The 25,100-nt window shown below is 33.0% G+C and overlaps 2 protein-coding genes across 8 annotated transcripts; one reads left to right on the top strand and one right to left on the bottom strand.

The window, feature by feature from the left end:
* Nucleotides 1-925: 925 nt before the first annotated feature.
* On the top strand, nucleotides 926-14,108 carry LOC129310156 (arginine--tRNA ligase, chloroplastic/mitochondrial-like). 7 transcript variants are annotated; one of them, XM_054952034.1, is made up of 20 exons: nucleotides 926-1,258; nucleotides 2,488-2,613; nucleotides 2,776-3,162; nucleotides 4,696-4,772; nucleotides 4,943-5,079; nucleotides 5,192-5,267; nucleotides 5,380-5,481; nucleotides 5,666-5,881; nucleotides 6,513-6,593; nucleotides 7,383-7,466; nucleotides 7,565-7,669; nucleotides 8,247-8,425; nucleotides 8,972-9,056; nucleotides 9,418-9,604; nucleotides 9,795-9,864; nucleotides 10,764-10,833; nucleotides 11,103-11,192; nucleotides 12,156-12,224; nucleotides 12,850-12,951; nucleotides 13,709-14,108. In XM_054952034.1, the coding sequence occupies exons 3-20, from the start codon at nucleotides 3,105-3,107 to the stop codon at nucleotides 13,817-13,819; spliced, it is 1,899 nt and encodes a 632-aa protein (XP_054808009.1). In that variant the 5' UTR covers nucleotides 926-1,258; nucleotides 2,488-2,613; nucleotides 2,776-3,104; the 3' UTR covers nucleotides 13,820-14,108. The 7 variants fall into 7 exon arrangements, with proteins under 7 accessions (XP_054808009.1, XP_054808033.1, XP_054807999.1 ...); XM_054952058.1 differs by having other exon boundaries at nucleotides 2,508-2,613; nucleotides 4,692-4,772; XM_054952024.1 differs by having other exon boundaries at nucleotides 2,508-2,613.
* A 1,373-nt stretch (nucleotides 14,109-15,481) lies between these two features.
* Nucleotides 15,482-16,807, bottom strand: LOC129288322 (protein OXIDATIVE STRESS 3-like). The gene is made up of 2 exons (XM_054924843.1): nucleotides 16,381-16,807; nucleotides 15,482-15,947 (listed from the first exon to the last, which is right to left on the bottom strand). Exons 1-2 carry the CDS (start codon nucleotides 16,638-16,640, stop codon nucleotides 15,641-15,643), a joined length of 567 nt encoding a protein of 188 aa, XP_054780818.1. The 5' UTR covers nucleotides 16,641-16,807; the 3' UTR covers nucleotides 15,482-15,640.
* Nucleotides 16,808-25,100: the final 8,293 nt, after the last annotated feature.

Raw genomic sequence — 25,100 nt, forward strand, 5'->3', positions numbered from 1 at the left:
CATTATTTTATATTATTTTTTTTTAGTGTTAGGAAATTAGGGTTTTAATTTTAGGAAATAGTCTTCTCTATGAGTCTATATAAATTAGGCATGCTCCCTCTTATAAACGGAAGAGAAGTTGAATGAAATTATTCATTTTAGAGTTTATAACTCTTGTGAGCCTTAATGCTTTGTAGTGGCATCCTGTGTAAGAAACAGATGTGATCAAGAGCATGATTAACTTTTGTGGTGTCTTCGAAGGTTGAGATTTCTAAAGACAGGTGCTCTAGAGGATCTTATCCTTGATCATTATTCCATTGTTTATTTCCTTTCTTTCTTTATTTTCATTATAAATTCATTCCTTTCTTTTTGTTCTTGTGTTTTTGTTGTGTTTCAGGATTCTGTCCCTAATCTAATATGATTCTGCTTTTGCGTCCCCTATCACAATCTTGACAAAAAAATTACAGACCCAACCATCGTATGTTTATTCCCTTGCTGATCTGCATCTGTTGCTTTGCAAATCATTCCTTTTCTAAAGCACTTCGCTTCTCCTGTAATCTTGCAAATATCTTGGCTTTACTTGAGATTTGGTGCTCGTTGACGGTGACGGGATTTGTAACTTGGGATTTGGATTTGGATTTGGAGGGCTCTTTGTTTAAGTTTTGATGGATGAGAAACGATATTGAACGGATAATAAAAATTTACTGCATATTATATTTGCATTTTATATTTTGCTGAATATTATATTTGTAATATACTCTCAATTTTTTTTTTCCAACGTCCTGATTCAATATAATTCTTCTTATTCATTTTTTTTAGTTGCATAATTTTTTTTAATTTTCTGGTAATAACGGGCTGGTTAAACGCGGTTTAACTCATACGGGTTAGCCTGGCCCGTTATACGGGCTATCCGTGGCTATTAAATGTTAACCCCCGGCTGTGCGCCTGTGCCCTAACTGAGCGGCTGAGTGAGCTGACTGACATACCTCTACTCCAGTCCACTCTGCTTCTCGTTCGTTCGGGGTTCGCATCGCCCGCCACAGCCAGTCAGCAAGTCGCCGCTGCCCCCTTCGGCCATCTCCCCTCCTCTGTTCTGGTCGCCTGAAGCCTGAGGGGAACAAGACTGCGGGAGATTTCACCATAAAACGAGATTTCGCCTGAAGCCTGAGTCGAGCGTTTGACTTTCTGCAAGCTTCGTCTTCACCTCCGCCGTTCTTCCTTGCATCTCATCTCATCTCATCTGCTCGTTGTCACTCTGTCGCCGTCTTGCCGACATCAAGTAAGTCACCTCGTTCTCGTCCTCTCTCTCCCCGACTCCTGCTCTGCTGAGAATGCAAACTCTGATTCACTTGAGCTTCTGGTTATATGTTCTCATAATCCTTATCAAATTTTTCTTTTTGATCTGATTTTGTGTTCTGATTCACTATGGTTTTATGTTCTTTTGGCTTGAAATGCTCTCATAGATTTATAATTGATGTGCTGTTTTTGGATTGAACCGAACCTATTTTCATTCCCACATATGCCAATTTAGTATTTCTTTGGTTTTTTTGGTGTCTTAAGTGAGGTTCAAGGCTTATTAACTTGTAGGGAGATTTCTTTTTGTGTTGTTACCGCTTGTTGCGGGATGGATCTTGCTATTGTGTCATTTTTTAGGAAAGTCACATAAATATAAATGTAAACATTTATGTAGTGTCGGGGAATTGGGGAAGGTGATGGTAATGTAAACAGTTGCCTAACAATCTTGTGGGTTTTAGTCATAAATCCCCGCTTTTGTTTACAGTTTAATTGATTTGGAGTGTTCTCACTTTTTGTGATAGTTTGGTGATGGGGGGGGTGGGGTTTACATTTCATGTTTCAGATTCTGTTTATTAAATTTGTAATAAGGTGTCATTTCTCTCTAATGCTTGCATAATGATGGTTTTATGTAGCTTTAGCTTGAAGTATATGGATTCTAGTCCTTTTGCATGACAACTAGGTTCTGGCAATAATTTCACCAGCAGCCTTCCTGATTCTATTGAGATACTGAAGTCTGAACATACAACCACAAAAACTGATTTTGAATTATATATAAAGCGTAAATATGAGAAAAATCCTACCCGCACAATCACAACCTCTTGTTTTGAACTTGTCCACAGCATATTCTCATCACCTGGGTCTAGTTCAATATCGTCATGAAATGGATATCAATTTGATGTTTGTCTTTTTCATTAAAATGTATAATACGGATAATTGATAGAAGCTAAGGCCACAAAAAAGAGAATTATTAGCTATAAAAGGTGTGTCACGTAGTTCTCAAAACATGTATTCATATGGCACATTCCAAAACATGTTTAAACTGTTATGTGATTAGTTGTTTAAATTGCTTAGTTGATTGTTTAAACTGTTATGTGATTAGTTGTTTAAATTACAATAACACTATTCTTAAATTATACAAACAAAAATCCATTGATATAACCTTCTGATCTGTTTTATCTTTTGCATGAGTGTTCTATATCTATTGATGGGCAGGGTTGTTATCTGTTGGGCAGGGCGGCCTGAAGTTGTCCACCCTGCCTTGCCTAGCCTGAACTAATAGGGTTTTTTGTGGGCAAGGTTGGGCAGCAGGCTGCATTTTGTAGCTCGTGCACTCGCAAGGTAAGCTGCCCTGCCTGTTTGGCCTAGCCCGAAATATATATTATATATATATTTTAATTTTTTTAAGTGGTTGACTGAGGGAAAGCAAGGAGGAGATTTTAGTCATTTTGTTAACTTTTTCAATAGTCCTAACCCTAGCTGTATCTCCATTCTCCACTCCAGTCGCAACTTGCAATGCATCTGAGCATCTCCACACTCGCATCTGAGCATCTTGCTGTCTCCACTCCACTCTAGTCTGCAGCCTCCACACTCTACTTCTCCACTCTCCCATTTTGCTCTTGACAATCGGCGCAGCTTCCATTCCTGTTTGGCTGTCTCATGTTCACTCCGACTTAACTCTTCGTCATCGCTGTCTTGTGCTTTTACTTGGCTCTGCGGTGCTCGTCTCTTGCTTAGATCTGTGTTGCTCGTCTCAGTGTTGTCGTGCTCTTGCCCATTGCCGTCTCTTGTTTGACTGTTCGCTCTTGCTCGTGTCTGTCTCTTGCTTGTCCATGTTGCCGACTTGTCGTGATCTCTGTCTCGTTCATTTCTCCTTTTGCGGGTGCCCAGGTTTGTAAATCAGTTGATCATTTCTCCCAAGTCTGATACGTGATGCCTATAATGCTTGAAGCACAAGCTGGGTTATTTATGTGGATTTTTTTGCAATTTATCTGGGTTATTTATGCTTTATTTAGTTGCTATTTTTTCTGGTAATTCTGCATTTGACCTCATTTTATTTGTTAAAATATGGGCTGGACTTCAATAGATGCCTATGAACTTGTCTCCTGTGGCATTTAAAACTATTCATGAGGCTCCAATATTGCCCTGAGTAGTGAGTAGGCAATATAGGGGAACTCGTGTGTTTTTTTGTGTGCCTAGGCAGACAAGTCAATAGGTTCACACCATGCTTGAATTGTACGAGCTGAAATTGTTTTAGGTAGATACGGTTTATCAAAAGAGACACAGACCAAGTTGATTACTCGGAAATATTCAAGCATGTTTTGTATGGTTCTTAGGCTAAACTGGACATAAGTCCTTTATTATTATTATTTTTTATTTTATTTTTTGTATCTTTCGCTGACTAGTTCTTTGGTTTTCCATAACTAGGGCAATGGATTCTTTTAACTTAAAAATTTATGGTTTATGCTTTTATGGATGTTATTTTGAGCTGATGGGCAGGGTTGTTATTGTTGATTAATGGTAGTTTTGTACTTGCTTCTTAGAATGATGGCCATGGTTGTTATTGTTGATTTATGATAATTTTATACTTGTTTCTTAGAATGATGGGCAAGGTGGCTCGAAGTTGCCCAGCCCGCCCAACCCAGTACGAGTTAATAGGGCTTTTTGTGGGTAGAGCTGGGCAGTGGGATGCATTTTGCAGCCCATGTATCCTTCGGGCTAGGCATTGGGTTGGACCCAGCCCTGCTTATGTGCACTCCCATTCTCAATTGTCTCTCTCACTTTTCCTCACCTTCTCCTTTTTCTCCTGCCAGTCAGCTCTCTCTCTCTCTCTCACTCTTCCACTCTTTCTGATTTTGAGCACAATCTATTATCCATGTTGCCTCTCAATGTCTTTTCTTGTTATTTTATGCTAAAGATAATTGAGTTATTGGAGGAAGCGGTTTCACCATTTATGAGGACCTTAGGTTTTTAAGCATGCTCTTTTTTTGTTTTTTGTTTTTTTTTTAAGTTTTGTTTGTTTTGGTAGATTATCCCACCTTTGTTCCCTACTGGGTAATTCGTGTTTCTATGCTGCCTTGACACCAAAGAAGTTTTTGAGTCGTGGCATTGTGTTATTTTCTTTCTGTATTATATCCACCGAGTACAGTATTACACCCACATTTTCTATATTGGGTTTTGGGATGTGTTTTTCTTTTTTGTTCTTGAAGTTAATGAACAAAACACGAAATAATTTCTTTTGCGTAGTATTCATTGTTTTTTAATCATGCAGTGTGAGCACACATGGTTTGGATTTCCTCCCAAAACTTGAGCTACCTTGGCTGAACTATTATTGATTTGTTATTTCTTTGTGTAGTTTAACAATTTTGGTAGTTGTTTGTAGTGCTTATGCCAATTTAACGTTGTCATTGTGAAACTAGACAGATTTACTGAAGGTTGCATCTAGAAGACTTACTTTTTCCGCAAAGACAAAGACACAATCCCTTTCCACCATGGCAGTTGTACGTTAATTCATCTAGTAAATTTATAAATTCTCTTCCTTTTCAATGCTGTAGGCTGTGACTCTTTCTGCGAGGACATTGCATTTTCTACTACTACACAAAATGCGGTAGTGTCTTGCTGTTCTTTCTGATAGGAGTGAAACTATTTTTTATTGCTTGGATGGATCCAGGATGAAGATAATGTTGGTAATGTCAAGAGACAATTGGCAAAACTATTTGAGATATCTCTGACGGCAACAGTACCTGATGAGCCTGATGTGGAGCCTTTAATTGCTGCTTGCACGGGAAAATTTGGTGACTACCAATGGTGGGCTAAGCTTTTTTTTCCTGATCAACGTTTATTTGAATTTGAGAATCTAAATGTATGTCATCTTCATCCTACTTTTAAAAGTTAAATTAGGTTATTTTCCTTTGTGCAGTAACAATGCAATGGGCATATGGTCTAAAATAAAAGGAAAGAAAACAGAATTTAAGGGTCCTCCATCTGTTGGGCAGGTATAGCCAGTGACGTTCTTTACTTGTTTTCCTCAACATTATGGATCTTACTTTAGAATTAAATTTTTATTTGTTACTGCTAGATGATCACCTTTTTGTTTTGTTTGTGTAGGCAATCATGGGGAATCTTCCTCCTTCTGAGATTATAGATTCATGCTCTGTGGCTGGGCCTGGATTTGTCAATGTTGTCTTATCAAAGAATTGGATGGCGCATGTAATTATATTTCATTGAGATTAAAATTGCGATTTGTATCTACCTAATATTTGGGTCCCTTTTTTTTTTTTTTACTTTAACTTTATTCATTTATTGTGAAAGGCTGCTTAAAGTTTTTGCTTTGTTTGATTTAGTTGGTCATAAAGTGATCTGTTTGCACTTACACTAGAAGTTCCTGTTACAGAACTTACAAAGGATGCTAATTCATGGTATAGAGACATGGGCACCACGACTTCCAGTCAAGAGGGCAGTGGTTGATTTTTCCTCTCCCAACATTGCAAAAGAAATGCATGTTGGTCACTTGAGATCTACCATTATTGGGGATACATTAGCTCGTATGCTTGAATTTTCACATGTGGAAGTTCTCCGCCGGAATCATGTTGGGGATTGGGGAACACAGGTAGATTTGATTCTGAAGATATGCTTATAAAAGTGGCAAATATTCCATATGGATCTACATTGTTCTGGATTTCATGTCTTCTTTGTAAATAGCTCCTGGACTTTGGTAGCTCGATTTTGGCCATTGCTTAGCTTGGTGACTTTGTGATTCATTAACATTGAAATGGTGTTTTTAGAACTAAATAATACTTTGGGCAGTCTCTTCTTTAAGACAACGAACTTATTGAAAGCAGAGTTTGTGTTGACAAGTTTGAGAGCAAAGATTTGAGTGTTTGGTAGAAAGCTTGAGTTATGAAGTGAAAGAATTAAATGATTCTTTTGTTTTGCAGCCATGGCCTTTATGTAAATCTGTTGATAGTTATTCAAATAAGATGAGACTTAAGATAATTTCTCCAGTGTTTTCTTCATTATATGATATTAAATTAGAGCATGTTTGAGTATCTATGATATTAAGCATTTTAATAGTATCTTTGATATTAAGCATTTTAATGAGTAAAATTAGCAATGGTCATTGCTATGTTGAAGAGATATCCTTACCTAAAAAATGATTTTGTTGGACCTTGGGTAATTTCTCCTTTTTCGTATTGATATTATCTTGCTCAAACATCAAAGTTTGCCTATTTGTTTTGCAGTTTGGTATGCTAATTGAATTCCTTTTTGAAAAATTTCCAAACCCAGAAAATGTCAATGAAGCAGCCATTGGAGATCTTCAGGTAACAAGATATATTAAAATGAATACAATTCCATTTAATCTTATATAACCATTTAATCTATTATTTTAAATGGGATTCACTGTGTGAGCTTCTATTAATTTAGTTTCATGTTTTGGTGGTCAGAGTTGAGTAGGATTTTCTATAAATAGTATTTAATCCATGCAAGAAAGTATAAATGCCTGTTCATGACTAAGCAAAGAATAGTTTCAACCAACAGTTGTTATATTCTTCTCAATGTGCAGCATTGTGAACTGTTGTTTCTGCCTTTTTTCTTTGGGAGAATTACATCCAGATCCCACAAAAGGAAATTAACTACTGCAAGATCCATTAACAACTGAAGTAAGGTCATTTACAACACAAATCTGTTGTAAATGGCCTTGTTTCGGTTGTTAATAGATTTTACAGTAATTAATTTTCTTGCGTGGGACTTCAATGTAATTCTCCCATTTTCTTCTATGCACATTTTGAATTCGTACTGTGCTATTTGAAATCAATGCTGGTTTCATTTTTATAGGTTCTTTAAAGATTGAATTAGACATCGTTGCTTGAATTGATATTTTATTGGTAACACTGCTCCTTTTCAATGCTTGCAACTGACATTCATCCTAGGGATGGCAATATGCATAGGCCTTGAGGGATGATGTTCTTATTAATAGCTACATTGTATGTTTTTCTCTTCATTTTTGTTATGCATATCTATTTGGTTCTTTTATCATGAAAATTTTTCTTGACATTTTAGAAAGTAAATTATGGTTGGTTATTTTCTAATAAAAACCTCTACTTTGTTAGACATTCTACAAGGCTTCAAAACAGAGATTTGACAGTGATCCCGAATTTAAGCAGAGGGCGCAACAGGCAGTGGTCCGTCTTCAGGTAAATCATGTCAATTTTTAATTTCATAACTCTCTTTTATCTCATATGAGATCTTGGAAGACTTTATTTTAAATTGTTTGGATTTATTTTGATTTCAGGGTGGGGAAACCAAATATCATAAGGCATGGGCACAAATTTGTGAAATTAGCCGGACTGAATTCCACAGGGTCTATCAACGTCTTGGAGTTCATTTGGAGGAAAAGGTATTTGTAGTAGTTTCCTTTTTGTTCACTTTTGGGGGGGGGGTTCGTGATATCTTTTTATTGGTACCTTTTAGAAGGCTTTACTGATGGGATTTTTATGCTTGATTATTTTTCCTTCAGTTTGCTGCAAAATCTAGCAGTTCAGATGCTTATTAGTCTATTAATTAAGTTCTGATCTAGCATTTTTTTTTCTGTATTTAATTATGATTGAGGGTTTGATCATTTGCACAAATTAGATTGAAATTTACGTTTTGAAATTTTCTGATCCTTTTACCAGGCATATGGTTTTCCTAGTATTATTAAATAACATTGAAATTTTGAAATTCTGCTTTTGTATGGAAGAGGACTCCTCAGATGCTTTATAAATTCGCAGGATTTACCATGAGCCGTGAAACTTTTGAAATAATTACTTTTGACTTGACATTGTGAACCATCTCAATCATGATTCATGTGCTAGTGTGGATTTGGGTTGAATATATTGTACAACAGTTGCAGTATTTGCAGATGTAGTCTTTGCTTGAAAAAGTAGTTTTAACATTTTTTTACTATCATCGAATTGTGTTACCTTCTCTCACAGGGAGAGAGCTTTTATAATCCGTATATTCCTGGGGTTTTAGAGGAACTGAGTAGACAAGGACTGATTGAAGAAAGCGAAGGAGCTCGTGTGATATTTCTTGAAGGGGTAAACATACCACTTATTGTCGTGAAGAGTGATGGTGGTTACAACTATGCTTCAACCGACCTAGCTGCCATTTGGTAAGATTTCTTTCTTTTTTTTTTTCTTTTTTTGTACTGGTTCATTTAAACAAATTTATGATTAAAAGAAGCAAAAACAGATTTATTTTTTATTAATTTAATTGTGAGTGGTAATCAGACAATAATTTATGATTACAATAACATTAACATTTCAATTTGAACAAGACTACATCAGTTGGAAATCAATCATTTTGTGCTACTACTCTACTAGCAATTTTAAATGTCTTGATTACATAAGATGTGCAGTGCAGCTAGCGAGTACATTTAATAAATTAGCTTATCGTTTTGAATATATTAAAAAAATGTTTCTTTAGGCCGGAATAACAATGTTCACGATCATTCAATATCATGAACATAAATTTGACAGACTAATTCCATGTACCAGTTAACTGAATTGTTATGCCGGCATGGTAAATATCCCTCCTTTGTTTTTGCATCTTCAGTGCTGATTTTTATTTATGTTTATCCTTATCAATTTTTATCTGATTATAGAAGCAAAAATATCAGCAAAAAGTGGATGATGCTGTGTGCTACTTATTCATATAGGTATAGACTAAATGAAGAAAAAGCTGAGTGGATTATATACGTTACAGATGTAGGGCAACAGCAGCACTTCGATATGGTCTTTAAGGTATCTTTCAGATGCTAATGTCCAAATTATTTTATGGCTCCTGCGTTTTGTAGTATAATTTATTTTTACCAATATGGTCATCCTTATTGGTTGAATTTTTTGACAAAAAAAATCATTTCATATTGTCTTCCTACTTTGCTTTATTAATTAATCAATGACAGCTTACGATTTAGTTTTTTCTTCAAAAGGATGTATATGATCTAAGAAGCCCGATTCGGCTCTCTGAGAGAAGTGTGAAGTTCTCTGGTTCAATTTGAGTGTCACATGTTTGATATGGGTCAGACTTGACCAAGTATCCATTTTTGAAGTATTTGTGATTCATAGGTTATGATAAAATAAAGGCTTCCAATTTCTATTTCAGGCTGTTAAGCGAGCTGGCTGGTTGCCAGCAGATGATGCTTCATATCCCAAAGCTACTCATGTGGGCTTTGGTCTTGTTCTTGGGGAAGATGGAAAACGTTTTCGCACTCGCAACACTGAAGTTGTTCGACTGGTTGATTTGCTTGATGAAGCCAAGAATCGCAGCAAAAGTGCCCTAATTGAGCGAGGTAAGTTACTGGATGCCTACTTTACTCTTGTAATGTATGAACCTTCTGTTTCACCTTATATGCATGCAAGCATCTACGGGAAAGAAAAAGTTCTTGTAGACTAAAATTGATGAGTGGATATGCCTATTTTGATACCATTTACATAGATATTAAACCTGGAAGATAACTTCAAATTGTTGATGTTCTTTAGAAACGGCTAAAGATTGGTCTGATGAGGAGGTTGAGAAGACAGCAGAGGCTGTTGGTTATGGCGCTGTTAAGTAAGTCACTCTTTCTTTTAAAAGCATCTGAAAGTTTTCTTGCTTAGTTAAACTAAAATACTGGTGGCAGATAACATCAGTTAAAGTATAAACAGTCCTGGCTTAGGCATCCGTTGTTACATTAAAACAAAATGTATAACCAGTCCATTTTTAAAAAATTTCCCTCTATTTGAGGGGAAAATTGACATTTTGTCCTAAGATATTGAGTTGTATGACCATATTATTATCTGATGTTACTTTGGATATATACATGTGTATATATGTGGTAGAGAAGCCTTGGACTGAATATTCACATGTTATATTTAGGGTGCCTTTAAATTTAAATAAGAGCTACAGCTGTGAATTGTGTTGGCATGTACAAATTCCCCCTTACAATCTAAGGAGCTGTTTGGTTGTTGGAAAAGATTGGAATGGAATGGATTAAAGAAATAAGAACAAAAATGAACTAAATTACCCTCCCCTTCATGTAAGTATGGTAAAACCTAATACCATATCACAAATATGACAATCACCACAATCTCCAAAAACCTCATGAATCATGATTCCCAATCTTATGAATTAAATTACTCTTCCTCCCTCATGAGCATGGTTGACTCATCTCCCGTCCACATTCTAATCATTTGGTCTTTATTTCTTTAATCCATTCCATTCCCTTCGTTTCTTGCAACTAAACGGGGCCTAAGTAAATACATCAATGCATATAGCAACTTTTATCCTTTCAAGCGTGCAATCAATTGTCTATTTCTGTGCCATTGCCATGATGATTGATTTAAGTAACGTATGGCTATTTTAATAATATTCTTCAATGTACAATCTTTGTGAATTAAGCTGATGTTATGAATAAGAATATTAAATGAGGGGAAGCCTCTTATTTCTTTCTCCTTAATTTGTCTTGACAGGTATGCTGACCTGAAGAACAACAGACTAACAAATTACACATTCAACTTTGATCAGATGCTTAGCGATAAGGTGCAGTATCAACATATAAATTTTAAGTACTCTAATGAAGCTAAGGGGAAGAATCTTGTTGATTTCAGGACTATTACCCCCTACCCCCATTTTTACAAGCCATAATCGTTTACTCTATTTGATTTCACAATTTCTTTGAAAATGGTTAAAAGCTACCTGTAAATATGTGTGTATTAAACTTCTCTAAGTGGTTGCCAAACTCTCCTTATCTTCCACAACAACTGTTGGTTTTGATGTTAATGTCGTCTTACTAACCTCATGTGAAACAGGGCAATACTGCTGTCTATTTATTGTATGCTCATGCCCGGATCTGTTCCATTATCAGGAAATCTGGTAAAGACATAGAAGAGTTAAAAAGAGTAAGTTCCTTTTTTCCTCCTGCAGTTCTGGCTATGTTTGAATAAATTGCTTTTTTCCATGGTTGATATGACTAGTACTCATCTAATGTAATTGTGAGCTGTGATATTAATCTACTAAAAGATGTTAAATTAAGCAACGTGGATCTTAAGAGTTTAGGAGACGATACCCTGAGTCACAAAGTTGAAGTACCTGGGATCAATTCTACAAAATAAGGGGGAAATTGATGATGATGTTACACATAGGATACAAGTTGGGTAGATGAAATGGAGGAAGGCGTCATGAGTTCTTTGTGATTGTAAGGTCCATATAGAGCTTTATAGAAAATTCTGTGTTGGGCATTAAAGGAACAACATGAGCATAAAATGGGAACTGTAGAGATGGGGATGTTCAGATGGATGTGTGGCCACACAAGGAAGAACAAGATATGTAATGATTATTTAAGAGGACAAGTTGGTTGGCATCTATCGAGGAGAAAATATAGAAAATCATTTAAGATGGTTTTTTCATGTGCTAAGAAGGCCAGTGGATGTGCCTTTAAAGAGCGGTGAGCGTATAATCTGTAGCCTATGAAGAGAGGTAGAGGGAGACTAAGAAGAACACTTAAAGAAGTCATTAATTGAGATCTCCCAGCTAATGCTTATTGGTAGAATTGGTCTTGGACAAAACGCAATGGGGCCGTGTGATGTATTTAGTTGTAGTAGAATAAGGCTTTTGTTGTTGTTGTTATTTTTACTCATAAGATTTGAGTATTGGACAGCTGGAGTTTTGAAATGATCTTCTGACTCCTTTGCTGTTTTATGCATCCATTTAAAATTGAACATGATTTAATTGCATGTGTGGATCGCCCAAGACTAGTGTTGTCATAATAGATATTCCACTCGTGTTTATATATTGTCAGTCTGCTAATTTCCCAGCTTGTATGTAGTGCTGTGTATCTCATGCTTATTTACTTGATGTGACAGACTGGGAGAATAGCATTGGATCATCAAGATGAGCGTGCACTGGGGCTCCATTTGCTACAATTCTGTGAGGTAGATCATGTCAAAAGGATATATGTGCTTTGATTCTTATGCTTTGACCTATAATCCGTACTTAAATATTTAGAATTTGATAAGTCGTGCTGCTTCACTTCTTCAAGCACAAGACTGGGATGAGATCACAACTCTAATCCTGTATTGTGTTCCGGCTTATTGGTTAATCCACAACGATGTTTAGAGCTTGTTTGGTTTCTGTTCCTATTTTTTGTTTTTAAAATATGTTTTGTAATACGGCTTTCAGAATTGTCTTTTAAAACAAAACAAAGCAAAAATTTGTTTGGTTATGTTAATGTAAAAATAGGTTTAGAATTAAAAAGTAGAATGAATGGTGGTGATTTATGATAGAAATTAGTTAAGATAACTGTAATTTTCAATAATCAAGTGTAGTATATTTTGAAAATAGGAAAAATAAAATGAAAACAACTTGAAGTTGTTTCTATTTTTTTTTTGTTTTTAAAAACAAAAAATAAAAACTATTTTAAAAACAATTAAATTGAAAACACTCGTCCAAACAAGTTTTTAATTTTTTTTGCTTTGAAAAAAAAAATAATTTTTAAAAATAGAAAACAAACATGCCCTAAATTCCTTTTGTTTGACTTTCTGCTGCTTTATTTTTCAGGTTGTTGAGGAGGCATGCACCAATTTATTGCCCAACGTGTTGTGTGAATACCTATATAATTTATCAGAGATCTTCACAAAAAAGTTTTATTCCAATTGTCAGGTATAATCCTGACACTCAAATTTATGCTTTATGTTCATGTTTTTCTTGTCAATCTGTGGCGTGCCTAGAGTGGAGCTCACAATTTTGGCATGCTATACTATTCATGAGCCATGAACAACACAATTCATTCCTCAAACTTCATGCAATGGAAGGAACCTACATCTAGCTTGCAATATTTCTTATGTGCCTGCTAAATGATGAGTTGTAATCTTTAGAAGTACCAGTTGGTCATTAATCAGCTGAAACTTGTTCTTAACTTGATAGAGACTTGGCAGTATGGAATACAGTCTCACATTAAGTAGTATGGAATGCTTAAAGGGGTGTTTAAGTGGGTTGATTGTCCTACCTCAGTAGCTAGGTTTTGGGGTAGGGTTTTTCATCCCACCTAAGTACCCATGGCAGGTTTTGACCAGCAGGAACTCAAGTCAAGTTCCATTAAGTGTAGCCACCGTGATGTCGACTTTCATGGGGGGGCCAATTGATGTAGACCTAGTAATGATGGATATCTAAGTGGGATGAGGAACCTTATTCTAAAAACTAGCACTTGAAGCAAAAGAACGCACCACTTAAATATCACATTGAGCATTCCATACTACTTCATATGGGACTTGCTATTTCATACTATTAGGTCCCCATCAACCTTATTGTGTTAATGTTTTTTTTAAATTGTTACTTACAGCAAAACCTTAAACAACCTAGAGTCTGAATTGATATGCATGTGGTTAAAGAATACTGACTCAAGCAAATGAGATCACAGGTTGTTGGGTCGCCTGAGGAAACAAGTAGACTCTTGCTTTGCGAAGCAACAGCCACTGTGATGAGAAAGTGTTTTTATCTCCTTGGGATTGTACCTGTCTACAAGATATGATTCATCAAGTGTAAAATACACAATTTTTGCAGCTGTCATTTTTTGTACACCTCTCTAGACTTGTTAATTTAAAACTCATCTGTCCTCCGGGGCTTTAGTTTCCTGTTGTGTCCACGTGGCCGGAAGAAAACGTGGTAAATGATGAGTGCTGTGTAATATTTGAACTTTTATTTGACATGATATGCCGCTAATCCCCAATTTTCTTCATCTTGTGATGTGAGCTTGTAACCATATGCCATGTCCGAAGTTATGGCAGAAGTTAAATTGCACTTCCTTTTCTTTTCCTCAACTTGCATTGTGCCTCAAATATAAGGATGATTAATCTGAAAAGTAATCCTAATGTAACATGATGGAGTGCGTGTTTTTATTTTAGTTTCAACATGTATCAGTTATTATTTTTTTTCATTCTCTTGCCTAGTAATCATTCATTGAGTTTTTCATTGCACTCGTCAACCATTTCACTTACGCGACATATTTGGATATTTGGGTTGTTAGATTTGCGGTGAATGGTAATGGTATTTGATACTGTAAAGTTTGATTCGATTATAGTTGAGCTCATGTATAAATATTTTTTTCAATATGATTTTTTTTACCAAATCCTTGAAATTGGGAATTTAATCCTTTTTAACCTAAAGCTCTTAGTGAATTCGATTTTTCACCGATCAATTGTGCTTCACTTAGAACCTGGTTTAGATGGGGAAAAGTGAGAAGAAAGTAGGGAAGAGAAAAAAATTAGGAGAAAAGAATTTCAAAAATAATTTCTTATACTATTTTTATGTTTCCTTCCCAAGTTTTCTTTTCTTTTTTTTTTTCTCGATTTTTCTTTCTTTTTGAAAGGTTAACAGTATAGTATGAAAATTTGAGGCAACTTGTTTGGTTAAATTGATAAATCATTAAACCAACGTGTTTTGTTTATTATCGGTATGATTATGGTTTGATTATAGTTTTAATTATTAATTTTTAAATTAGTATTTTAATTGGTTTAATAATTGATTTGGTTTTAATGCTTGAATTAAAAGAAAGTAAAATATAGAAAGGCATGAGCCCAACACATAAAAAAAAAAAAAAAACAGAAATCATTCCATTCACTCACTCATGGTTTCACTGTTATCAACTTCGGGAGATCCCATTCCTACTAGGGTAATATGTGAATAACAAGACACGGTATGGTTTGGTGGATACAATACATAAAGGAAAAGGGAGCGAATGAGATTCAGATAATTATTAAAGATAGATCTGGGTAATGATTCTTCGATTATCCCAATTGATAATTATGATGAGAAAAAACATAATTTTAGATTCTTGTATTTTATTTATGTTTTGTTATTGATCCCTATATTTTTTTTTTAATATTTTTGGTTCTTATATTTTTGTTTTTCATTGTTTTAGATTCTTTCATAAACAAAGTATAGGGACTTGAAGGGATCTAAAATAATGAAAAATAAAAATATAAAAACTAAAAATATTGAAAAAAGTATAGAAACTAATAATAAAATACAATATGAATTTAAAGTTATATTTTCTCTCATGGTAATGATATCCTAATGGGTTATCCCTTGTGGGTAGGGTTGTATTATTAGCCAAAACAAACCACATATGAACATGGACCACCATGGAAAATGATACTTTAGCATGAAGGTGCGAGATTCATATGAAGAAGTATTGTCAGAAAAATGCGTCAATTATTCTCTCATATATTAAAATAAACTAAAGAAAAATTTAAAATACTCGCATTTTTAACAGAACCCACCAAAATTTTTCAATTTTTTGTTTGCATGAATTAAAGAAGTAAGCTCTAGATTACTGGTTTGAATCTTCAAATTAGTTCTTGTGTACAGCAATGGAGAGCCTCGAAGCTCCCAGAAAAGTCCCTCTTCTTCTGCTACTCAGTGGAGAAACCAAAGATCCTGATCTTGAAGACTTATCCTTTGATATTGTCGCCTTGGTATTAATGTGTGATATAGCTTTGTGTCTGTCCAGATCCAAATCTCCTCCATAGCTTTTGCTTATTGACTTCATTTTCTTTCTGCAAAACGTGGCTTTCTTAGGAAGGTCTTCTATGCTCTCCACCGTTGCTAAAGAAGTGAAAGACTGAGCCTTCCCTTCATAAAACATTGATAACCCTCTCCTGCATCAGTTCACAACATCCAATCTTAGACTGTTTAAGTATGAATGAAATTAGTTGAAGTAAAAGTTCTACATATCGGATGAAATTAAGCTTAACAACTTTTTTTTTTAAATTTCCCAAATTATTCTTACAGCTGGCAACCATAACATTAATCTCTCAAGAAATATCTGAATGTCATTTACGGAGAAATACTCTCCCAACAAAATCAATCCCTGGAATGATATTTAAGGATACAGACGATTCATGCCACGCCCGTTTGTCAATTAAGTTTAATAACTAATATATAATAAAAAAAGAAAGACGTATAAATTTGAGTGATTAACTTAAGAAGTGGCATCTTCTGTTATTATTGTTCATTTCTCCTCTCCGCATTATTCCAAGCGCGCACATATTTATGGAAAAGAAAAGAAACACAAGGCAGGAAATTGCTTACTTTATAGGAAGATGGTTCATGAGCTGGGACAGTTCATATAAAGGTCCGTTATTTGTTTGAGTTGATGATGATGAAGAAGAAGATGATGTTTTTGAAGAGTCCGCTGCCTCTTCCTCAGAGGATAATTCTGATAAAGAAGAAGAAGATGAACTCAGAGTGTTCATTGAATCTTCTGAGATAGATCCAAATCCAATGGATGATGTCGAATCGTCATCATCAGCTTTTTTGAAATCCCAAGTCGTGTTTCTTCCTACCTCCATAATTCTCCGGGCGAATAAGTTTTCAGAAAGTTTTGATCTGTCAACGAGAGAACGAAGAACAGTTCCTTAGCATGCATAGATCCCACATACCTGATTGCATGATGTGTGTTTGACAGAGCAAAATGGAGTCTTATTATTGCACACTCAGACACACGAATGAAGAAGAAATATGGATAACATTGACCAACGTTATTTATTGGTTTTGTAATGTTTGTTTATCTGAATTAAAAAAAAAGGGTCATTATCAATCACGGTTTATGGTGCAAAATTAGTGGCTTGTTTCAGGCCTACTAAGATTGAGGATAAGATCTAGATTGAACATGTATATCCATATCTTGAGACACCATCATCATTTTCTCTCTCTCTCTCCTCCCCTCCCCCAAACCAAATACATCCTAAGTAGGGCTAATATTCAAATCTATTAAAAACGAGATAAATCATGGTAAGAGAGCTATCTCTCTTTCTATATGTTAATTTTGAAAAGGAGAATCGCACTTACGAATCCAAAATCATGAAAATCGCAACTAAGATCCCATAAAATTTGAATTGATTCTGTAAGCCCAAAAATCCCTATGGAATTAAATTATCTTATGAAATGAGAAATTTCGGTCAAGAAGGGAAGATCAATGGAATTCATATCAAGGACAATTTCATCATTTCATAAGACAACTTAATTGCATAGGTGTTCTTTGGGCATGCAGAATCAATTCAGATTTTATTAGAATTTAGTTGCAATTTTCTTGGTTTTGGGGGTTTTAGGTGCAATTCTTTTATTTTTGGAAAGAGTGATTAGGTTGGGTGAATGGTTCGTTCTTTTGTTTTTTTTTTTTTTTTATAAAGGTGAATGGTTCGTTCTAATAGTGTAAGCATTTGAGATAGAAATTATGTTAAGAGAGCTATTTTAATCTCAATTAATTTAGAGTGGATCCTCAGATTTGATTGACATAACAGTACTATAGATAGATTAGATGTCATGATAATTGTATAAAAAATTATTTTCATTTGATTCTAAGGCGTCAATTTCGCTTCACAATAATGGGTATAAATGTAAATATTTGAATATTTAGAAAAAGTCACAGAATGCGCGGAGAAAATAACAACAACAACAACAATAATGGAAAGGATAAAGTTTCATTCTTTTGCATGAGGAAACTACATTCTTACAACAAACCTTGTCTGGGCTCAACATGTGTTCTTCTCATTCCTACTCTGCTTAATTATCGGACTTCCACCAAGGGATTGTTCATTCCTCATTTGTTTCAATTATTATTGATTTGGTTGCTCAAATTTAATTTTTATTAATTTAATCTATTAAACTTAATTAGAATATTGATTTGATCTTTATTATTTAAAAAGAGATTATATTGTTAAAATTTGTTGACATGTATAATAGAATATTGATGACAGCCATATAAATTAATAAAAAGAAGAATAATTATTTAGGGAGAAAAATAAAATTTGAAATTTTAAAGAACAAGAATAAAACACTGTATAAGAGATTATATTGATAAAACTTAAATTAATTTGAGGGTTACTTTATTCTCATTTATACATATGTGTGTGTGTGAAATCATCAATATATTTTATACATTACATTATTTTGAAAATTAATTTGTATTTTAAAATATAAAAGACTCACATAATAATTTAAACAAGCATAAAGATTAAATTAATAAAAATTAAACTTAAAGTACTAAATTAATAATTGAGAAAAACTTGAGAGATTAAAATTTTCATGATCTTGTACTATATTTTTAAAGAAATAAAGCGCAGAATTAGAAAATATTACATTATTGACTTAAAAATAAAAATGATAATTTTTCATCCCTCCTTGTCCCAAATTTTTTTTTAGGAAAAATTAGATACAGGTTTCACATAAAAAAATTAATTACTACAAGATTTATAGTCATTGGCCTTGGTTCAATTATTAATAAACCTTATAATAATTAATTTTTTTGTATGAAATTTCAACATAATTCTCCTATTTTCTTATGCTGCACAAAATTAACTGCATGTGGCGTACTCGTTGTAACATCCCAATTTAAATTTTAATAGTTAATTTGGGTTAATAGAAATTTAAAAAAAAATTTAAAAAAAAATTATTAAAAAAATTAATTAAAAAAATAATAAAAAAATATTATTAAATTATTATTATAATAAAAAAAAGGGAAAAGGTATGCAAAAAAAAAAGAAGGAAGAAAACGTGAATGCTTTCGGCCGCCTCAATAGTAAAATAAAATAATAATAAAAAAAAGAAAGAAGAAGAAGAGAGAGGAAATAATAAAAAAATGTGAGACCCACTAAATTTTTATAAAACTCACCTGTTTCCTTTCATTTCTTCAATTCTTTTCCTGCGTGCGAGCTGAGGCGGAGAGAAGCAAGTCGCCGGTGCAAAATATCTAAATTTTTAAGGTAAGAGTTTTTAATAAAATATTTAGGGTGTGATTTTAAGCTTTTCAAGACTAAGTAAGTGTTCTAAAATTTTTTCTTAGTTATCCTTCTTCTTTGGTTTCTGAGTTTGTAGTGGTAGAAAATTTAAGATCTGGAAGAGGGATGAATTTATGTTGAATAAATATGATTTTTGAGGTTGTCAATAGTATAATAAATGTTCTAGAGTATAAATTTATTGATGATCTTTGAATCTGTGGCTTATGGATCAAATTCTAAACTAGATCTAAAAATATATGTTGATTTATTGAGGTTTAGATGATTATTTGGGATGAGAAATGAATTATTATAGTTATAGGATTATGATTCTAAGCTAGAGACTCAATTTTTAATTTTTGGATATTTTAGGTACGAATTTATGAAATAAAAAGAAAATTTTGATAATAAAAATTAGTTTAGAAGTTGATTTTTAGATTATTAATGTTTATTGATAATTAAAAGAGGAGTTAAAAATTTTACTTAATAGTATTGACTCTAGATTTGTATTAAGATTGAGATTAGAAATTATGTTATATTTTTAATTCTATTATTAGAATTATTTTATTAGTTTCAAAAATTGAAACTAATATTTATAAATAATATGTTATTTGTAAGTTGTATTACTGGTGAAGATTGTGGTGAGAGAGAAATTTTAAGAAATAATTTATTGAAAAAGCCACGAGGTAACCATGCTTTTAATTTATGATTAGTGTTACTTCATGTTAATTGGGTGATTATTGAGAAAATTATGAATTTTTTTATATTGTATATTGTGCAATATTATTATGAATTTGTTTGATTATTGTGGGATGTGTTGGGAGACTTGCTATTGTTGTTATATTTATGTGCCACGTGGTACGCCCCTATTGGAGCTCAATAGGTGGCTTGTAAGGGCTCGGGCTAATCTACCTTTGGCCGGGTAATTTAGTACCGAGTGAGGGCTATGGCTCGAGGTTAATGGAGGGATATAAGGATGGTTATTTGTGTGTATTGTAATATTTCTTATATTTGTTGGAATTATATTATTTTTAATTCTCACTTAGTAAGCACACACTTAACTGTTTGTATACACTATCATAAATTGGCTTTGGTTACTGGGACTTTTGAGTCTCATTATGTGGTTAACAATTTTCAGGAGAAGAGCCACGAGTGACACGTGGAGGAGTCCCAGAGGCTTAGTGGTATAGATCCACTGTCTCTTTTGGGTTTTTAATTTATAATTTATAATGTGTTATATTGCCAATATTAGGACTTTTTTTTATTTATTGTCAATTATATGAATATATAAATGTAATCATGCCTTTCAAACTATTTCTATTTTTGGTACAATTTGGATGACTGTAATTTTAATATTTGGTTTACTTTGGATTGGTTAAAATGGCATGATTATAAGGCCAAATAACTGGCTTGTGTTGAAAATTTATTAAATTGCTTATTTTACTTGTTGGGAGTATAAGGATGGACAAATGTGATTTAATTTACTTGTTGGGAGTATAAGGATGGACAAATGTGATTTAGCCTAATGGCATGTGGGAGGTAAAAATTTATCTGAAATGTTATAGTGTGTGAGTTGAAGCCAATTATAAAATATTTTATATTGAAATTATTGATATAAAAATGTGTTGGGTGGCTGTAACCCAACTATGGTTGAGTTAAATTATTTAAAAAAAAAATTTGGTATGTTACACTCGTAAAGGGATAGAGGGAAAATAATCGGAATGTAGTTGTAAGATATAACCTATAGACAATAGAAAGATAGATAATTGTTGTTGCTCACCCCACACACACACACAAAATATATTACACACACACACACAGATATATCTCTGTGTATTTGGCTTGGCAAATATGTTTACCAAAACAACATAAATATTTAAATCAATTTCTATATTCATATTTAAAAATAATTTAAAAAAAGGAGCTTGTATTAAAAGCAGTCTGTTGTTTCAAGAATGAGCTAATTAATATTTTATTATTCTTTTTTTTTCTTTTGTATAAGCAGAATACTCAGTGCGTTGCTGAACTTTTTTTATTTTCTTTTTTGTCATTTTATAATTTTCTTTTATTTATGAGATTTTTTATTATTAATATTATCATTTGAATTTTTTTAAAGAAGGAGGTGGATTGGTGCGAGAATGATATGACATTGGAATTGGAATGTGGCAATGAGGAGATGATGTTGTTGACTTCATCACAAAGGGACTACTCAGATTTGGTCCATTGTCCATGTGTTGTTTTATGCTAATGAAATTTAAATAATTTAGGTCTTACAATTTTTTCACATTTCAAAATTAAATTATATTTTAAGTGATAATTAAAAAATAATGATTATTTGGTTTGCTTAAGTTAAATTAGAATTGAATTTTTTAAAAAAGAAGGGATATATAATGAAATTTTTACTCCCTTAAGTTTGTTTCATATATCAATTTGATCTTTTAAATTTAATTTTTATAAATTTAGTCTTTTATATTTTTTAAAATTATCATATTGGTTTCTTGAATTTTAAAACAAAAAGTAACTCTAAAATTAATCTAATATATAAATTAAAGCAGGTCAATTACTTGACATACATATATAGCTAAATGAAAACATATTAGGCCTCGAATTATCAGGGCCATGTGAAGAGGTTTTAGGGCTTAAAGTATTATTATTGATCTATTTTTATATCACTTTTTTAGCTTTTTGAGTTGCAAAATCATATATTCAAATTTTATAATCAAATAATTCTAACATTTTACTTTTAATAAATGACTGATCTTAAAATTAAATTTAAACTATTTTATGTTTGAAAAGTTTCTTTCATTAGTAGTAGCTATTAGTGGTATTATCAATAATATACTTCTTAAGCAATATATATTTGAAAAGGAGTTTAATCTTTTAATATAGAATATGCATGTTACTCTTGTAATTAGAGAATGATCAATTGATATTGAGAATGAAAATGATAGGTATAGTGAAATGTGTGGCAGTAAATTTTTAATGGAAAGATATAATTAACATTAATATTTTATGTAAAAATGATGGTTGGTTATAATCAATAAACAAATTCTTAATAAAAATATTTAATTACTATCAATATACTTAACAAGAAAAATAATGACAAGTTATATAGGGTATAAGTAAATTTTTTCAAAAGGCTATAATGGCTTTGAAGTACACACGGCCCTGTGAGTTCGTTTACTTTTTGTAAATCTAGTCCCTCGAGCAACATCTTTTTTTCTTTTATTTTTTAACATTTGTGATTTTGTTTCTTTTCCTACTTAAATAATTACATTTTTCATTAACCTACATGGCTTTCTTAATATTCTATAATTCATATCATCGAATTTTAACAGTGATGCCTTGTCTTTAGATAATAAAGACCAAATTGGTAATTGATAAAATTTTAAAAACTAAATTGATGAGAATTGAACATGAGGGACTGGATTAATAATTGAGACAAATTTAAAAAATTATAAGTTTCATTATCTCAAAAATGAATTATTAGAAGTAGTGTTGAATAAAAGGAATTTGAATAAGCAGATTTAAATAAGCTAAGTCTTGAGAGTTCACCAAAGTTAATGCATGCTTTTGAATTCAAAAAATTAGTTTATAAAAATATTTACAAATTGCGCACCAAATTAGTCATAAAATTTGAACATGCCACTAGTTTAAATCTACCATTTGAGTTATGGATATTAAACATAATAAAAACTCAAAAGGACAACATTCATAGAGTTTTAAGTATAGAATTTTAAAGATAATCCGGAGGTAATGAAAATCCGCATGTTATATATGTGTGTGTATCAAATATTTATTATATTTATATTTAAGACATTTTTTGATATGTCCATAAATATTATGCCTATTTAAAATCTTAACAAGAAAATTCATCAGTGGTATAACAGAGCCATACACCCATTTAGGTCTTATAATGTTGGAAAATAACTCAATATATAGTATCAGATGCCAAATATATTAAAAAAAATATTAACATGGTAACATTGACAACTACACAATCATCCCAGAAAAATATATATAAACCATTTAGAGTAAATTTAAACGATAGAGATGAAATGAACATTAAGCAACATGCACATTTCTTTTTTCTTTTTTTTTAATTACTCACAAGTATTTTTTTTATTAAAAGTAATTTTATTTGAAGTACCGTTTGGATATTAATATAACATATCTTTTAATATAAATTTATATTTTAATTTATCACATTATAAAAAGCCAACATCTTCTGTTAGAGCTAATCTTATTGGTAGTATATACATTTATTTAAATTCACCGACTAGTCCTTGAAAGAGCAATCAAACTGCCCCACCACCACCACACCACGCCACGTGCTAAAGAAGGCTTTAAATTATGAATTAATTTGATGGTTTTTTAACGACTCTTAATCAGTGCCCACAGGTTTGGTTATGAATTATTACTCCTTTCTCAATTTTCTAGCAGCGTGGTTTCTAGCTCTAATGCTTTATATTATATTACTAGGGGAAATTGCTAAAAATTGCCCCATTAAAAATTTAATTGTCCAGAGTGACATGGAATTTGTATAAGGACTCAGGTCTTTGAGAGGAATAAAGTTTGATTGCAAAATGACCAACTTAGCCCTCATTTGGATGCAACTTTCTACAAGTACACGCTACATTCTTCCACCATATGCAAGTTTCTTCCATTCATGCCAATATTTTTTTTTTTTTTGACCAACAGGGAAATACTCATATCATTAACCGCAAGAAAGAAACAAAGTCTAATAGCAAATGAAAGTCATAAGCCGAGAGGCAAAGACCTAACTACAAAACAGACAAATAACAAAAGCAGACAAATTAGCCAATTCCTTCTCTATCCCTATTGATCATAGGTTGAGCATTGCCACTTGAAACAGGTTGCAAGTCTGAGGTAAGGATCCTGAGGAGAGAGGGTGGAGGTTGAAGAAGACATCCCTCAGCCGCCATCCCCTAAAGCGAAAGGGCTGCAATTGAGTATGCAGCAAAATTGCCTTCTCTTCTTGTAAAAGCAAGACTCACATGAGAATAGGATTTAAGTTTGTTTAGAACATCACTGAGCATATTCTGATAAATCCATGGACCCACTGATATATTCCCATGAGATGAGATATTAAACAAAGTACTACAATCTGTTTCAATAATCACAGGGTTAGGATGGAAGTCTTTTGCCAGAGTCATTGCTTTGTTACATGCTTTCAATTCAGCCAAAAAACTTGAATCTGCAGTGACTTTTTCAATCCATCCTTTTAAGAAAGTGCCTTGAGAATCTCTACAAATCACCCCTTTGCCAGCACCTTTAGAGGTAGAGAAAGCTCCATCACAATTAATTTTGATAGTATTACCCTGTGGAGGCTGCCAGTTTGGATAAATGGCAGAATCAATAGGAGCATCATCATTATTGCCTCTGTACTTATGCATCCAGACCTCCAAGATAGCAGCTTCAGTAATGCTAATGACTCGAACAGGATTCAGTTCAGCCCCTTTAAAAACTGATGCACAACGCGTTTTCCAGATATTCCATAGTAAGCATGCCACATATGCTTTGCCAAATTCATCAAGTGGACTAGATCTGCATAGAAAGTAAGAACACCATCTTGCTAAAGAATTAGTTTGTGCTAAATCCAGCTGAAAGGAAAAAGGGCATCCAAAACAAATTCTATGGGTCCAATCACATCCATAAAACAGGTTCTCAATTGATTCTGGATAAATTTTACAAATTGGATAGAGAGATCTGGTGAGCACTTTCAGTTAAAAAGGGACTCCTTTGTGGCCAAAGAGTTAGTGAGTGCACGCCAAATAAAATGCCTAATTTTTGGTTGAGTTTTGAGCTGCCAAATATCAAGCCAGAAGTGATCTGGAAAGGCGAAAGATGAGCAAGAGCTGTTCAGATCAGGTGGGTGCTCTCTGGGATAATTAATTCGGTATCCTGCTTTAGCAGTACATGAGCCATTTCTATTTCCTTTCCAAACTAACGAATCAGGTTGGGACTGAGATAGAATGTAAATATTATGAATGTTGGTGATAGAGGCAGAAGACA

This window comes from Prosopis cineraria, unplaced genomic scaffold (genome assembly GCF_029017545.1).
Source record: "Prosopis cineraria cultivar Desert tree isolate PC_DT_omini unplaced genomic scaffold, ASM2901754v1 PC1, whole genome shotgun sequence".
Lineage (NCBI taxonomy): Eukaryota > Viridiplantae > Streptophyta > Magnoliopsida > Fabales > Fabaceae > Prosopis > Prosopis cineraria.

Bases quoted from the DNA above. Each gene is read 5' to 3' on its own strand.
- LOC129288322 (XM_054924843.1), bottom strand. From the start codon at position 16,640: ATGGAGGTAGGAAGAAACACGACTTGGGATTTCAAAAAAGCTGATGAT. The intron at 15,948-16,380 runs GTAAGCAATTTC...GAACTGATGCAG, and splicing joins ATGAACCATCTTCCTATAAA to GAGAGGGTTATCAATGTTTT.
- LOC129310156 (XM_054952034.1), top strand. From the start codon at position 3,105: ATGTTGCCGACTTGTCGTGATCTCTGTCTCGTTCATTTCTCCTTTTGC. The intron at 7,670-8,246 runs GTATTTGTAGTA...CTTCTCTCACAG, and splicing joins GAGTTCATTTGGAGGAAAAG to GGAGAGAGCTTTTATAATCC. The intron at 9,865-10,763 runs GTAAGTCACTCT...TTGTCTTGACAG, and splicing joins GTTGGTTATGGCGCTGTTAA to GTATGCTGACCTGAAGAACA.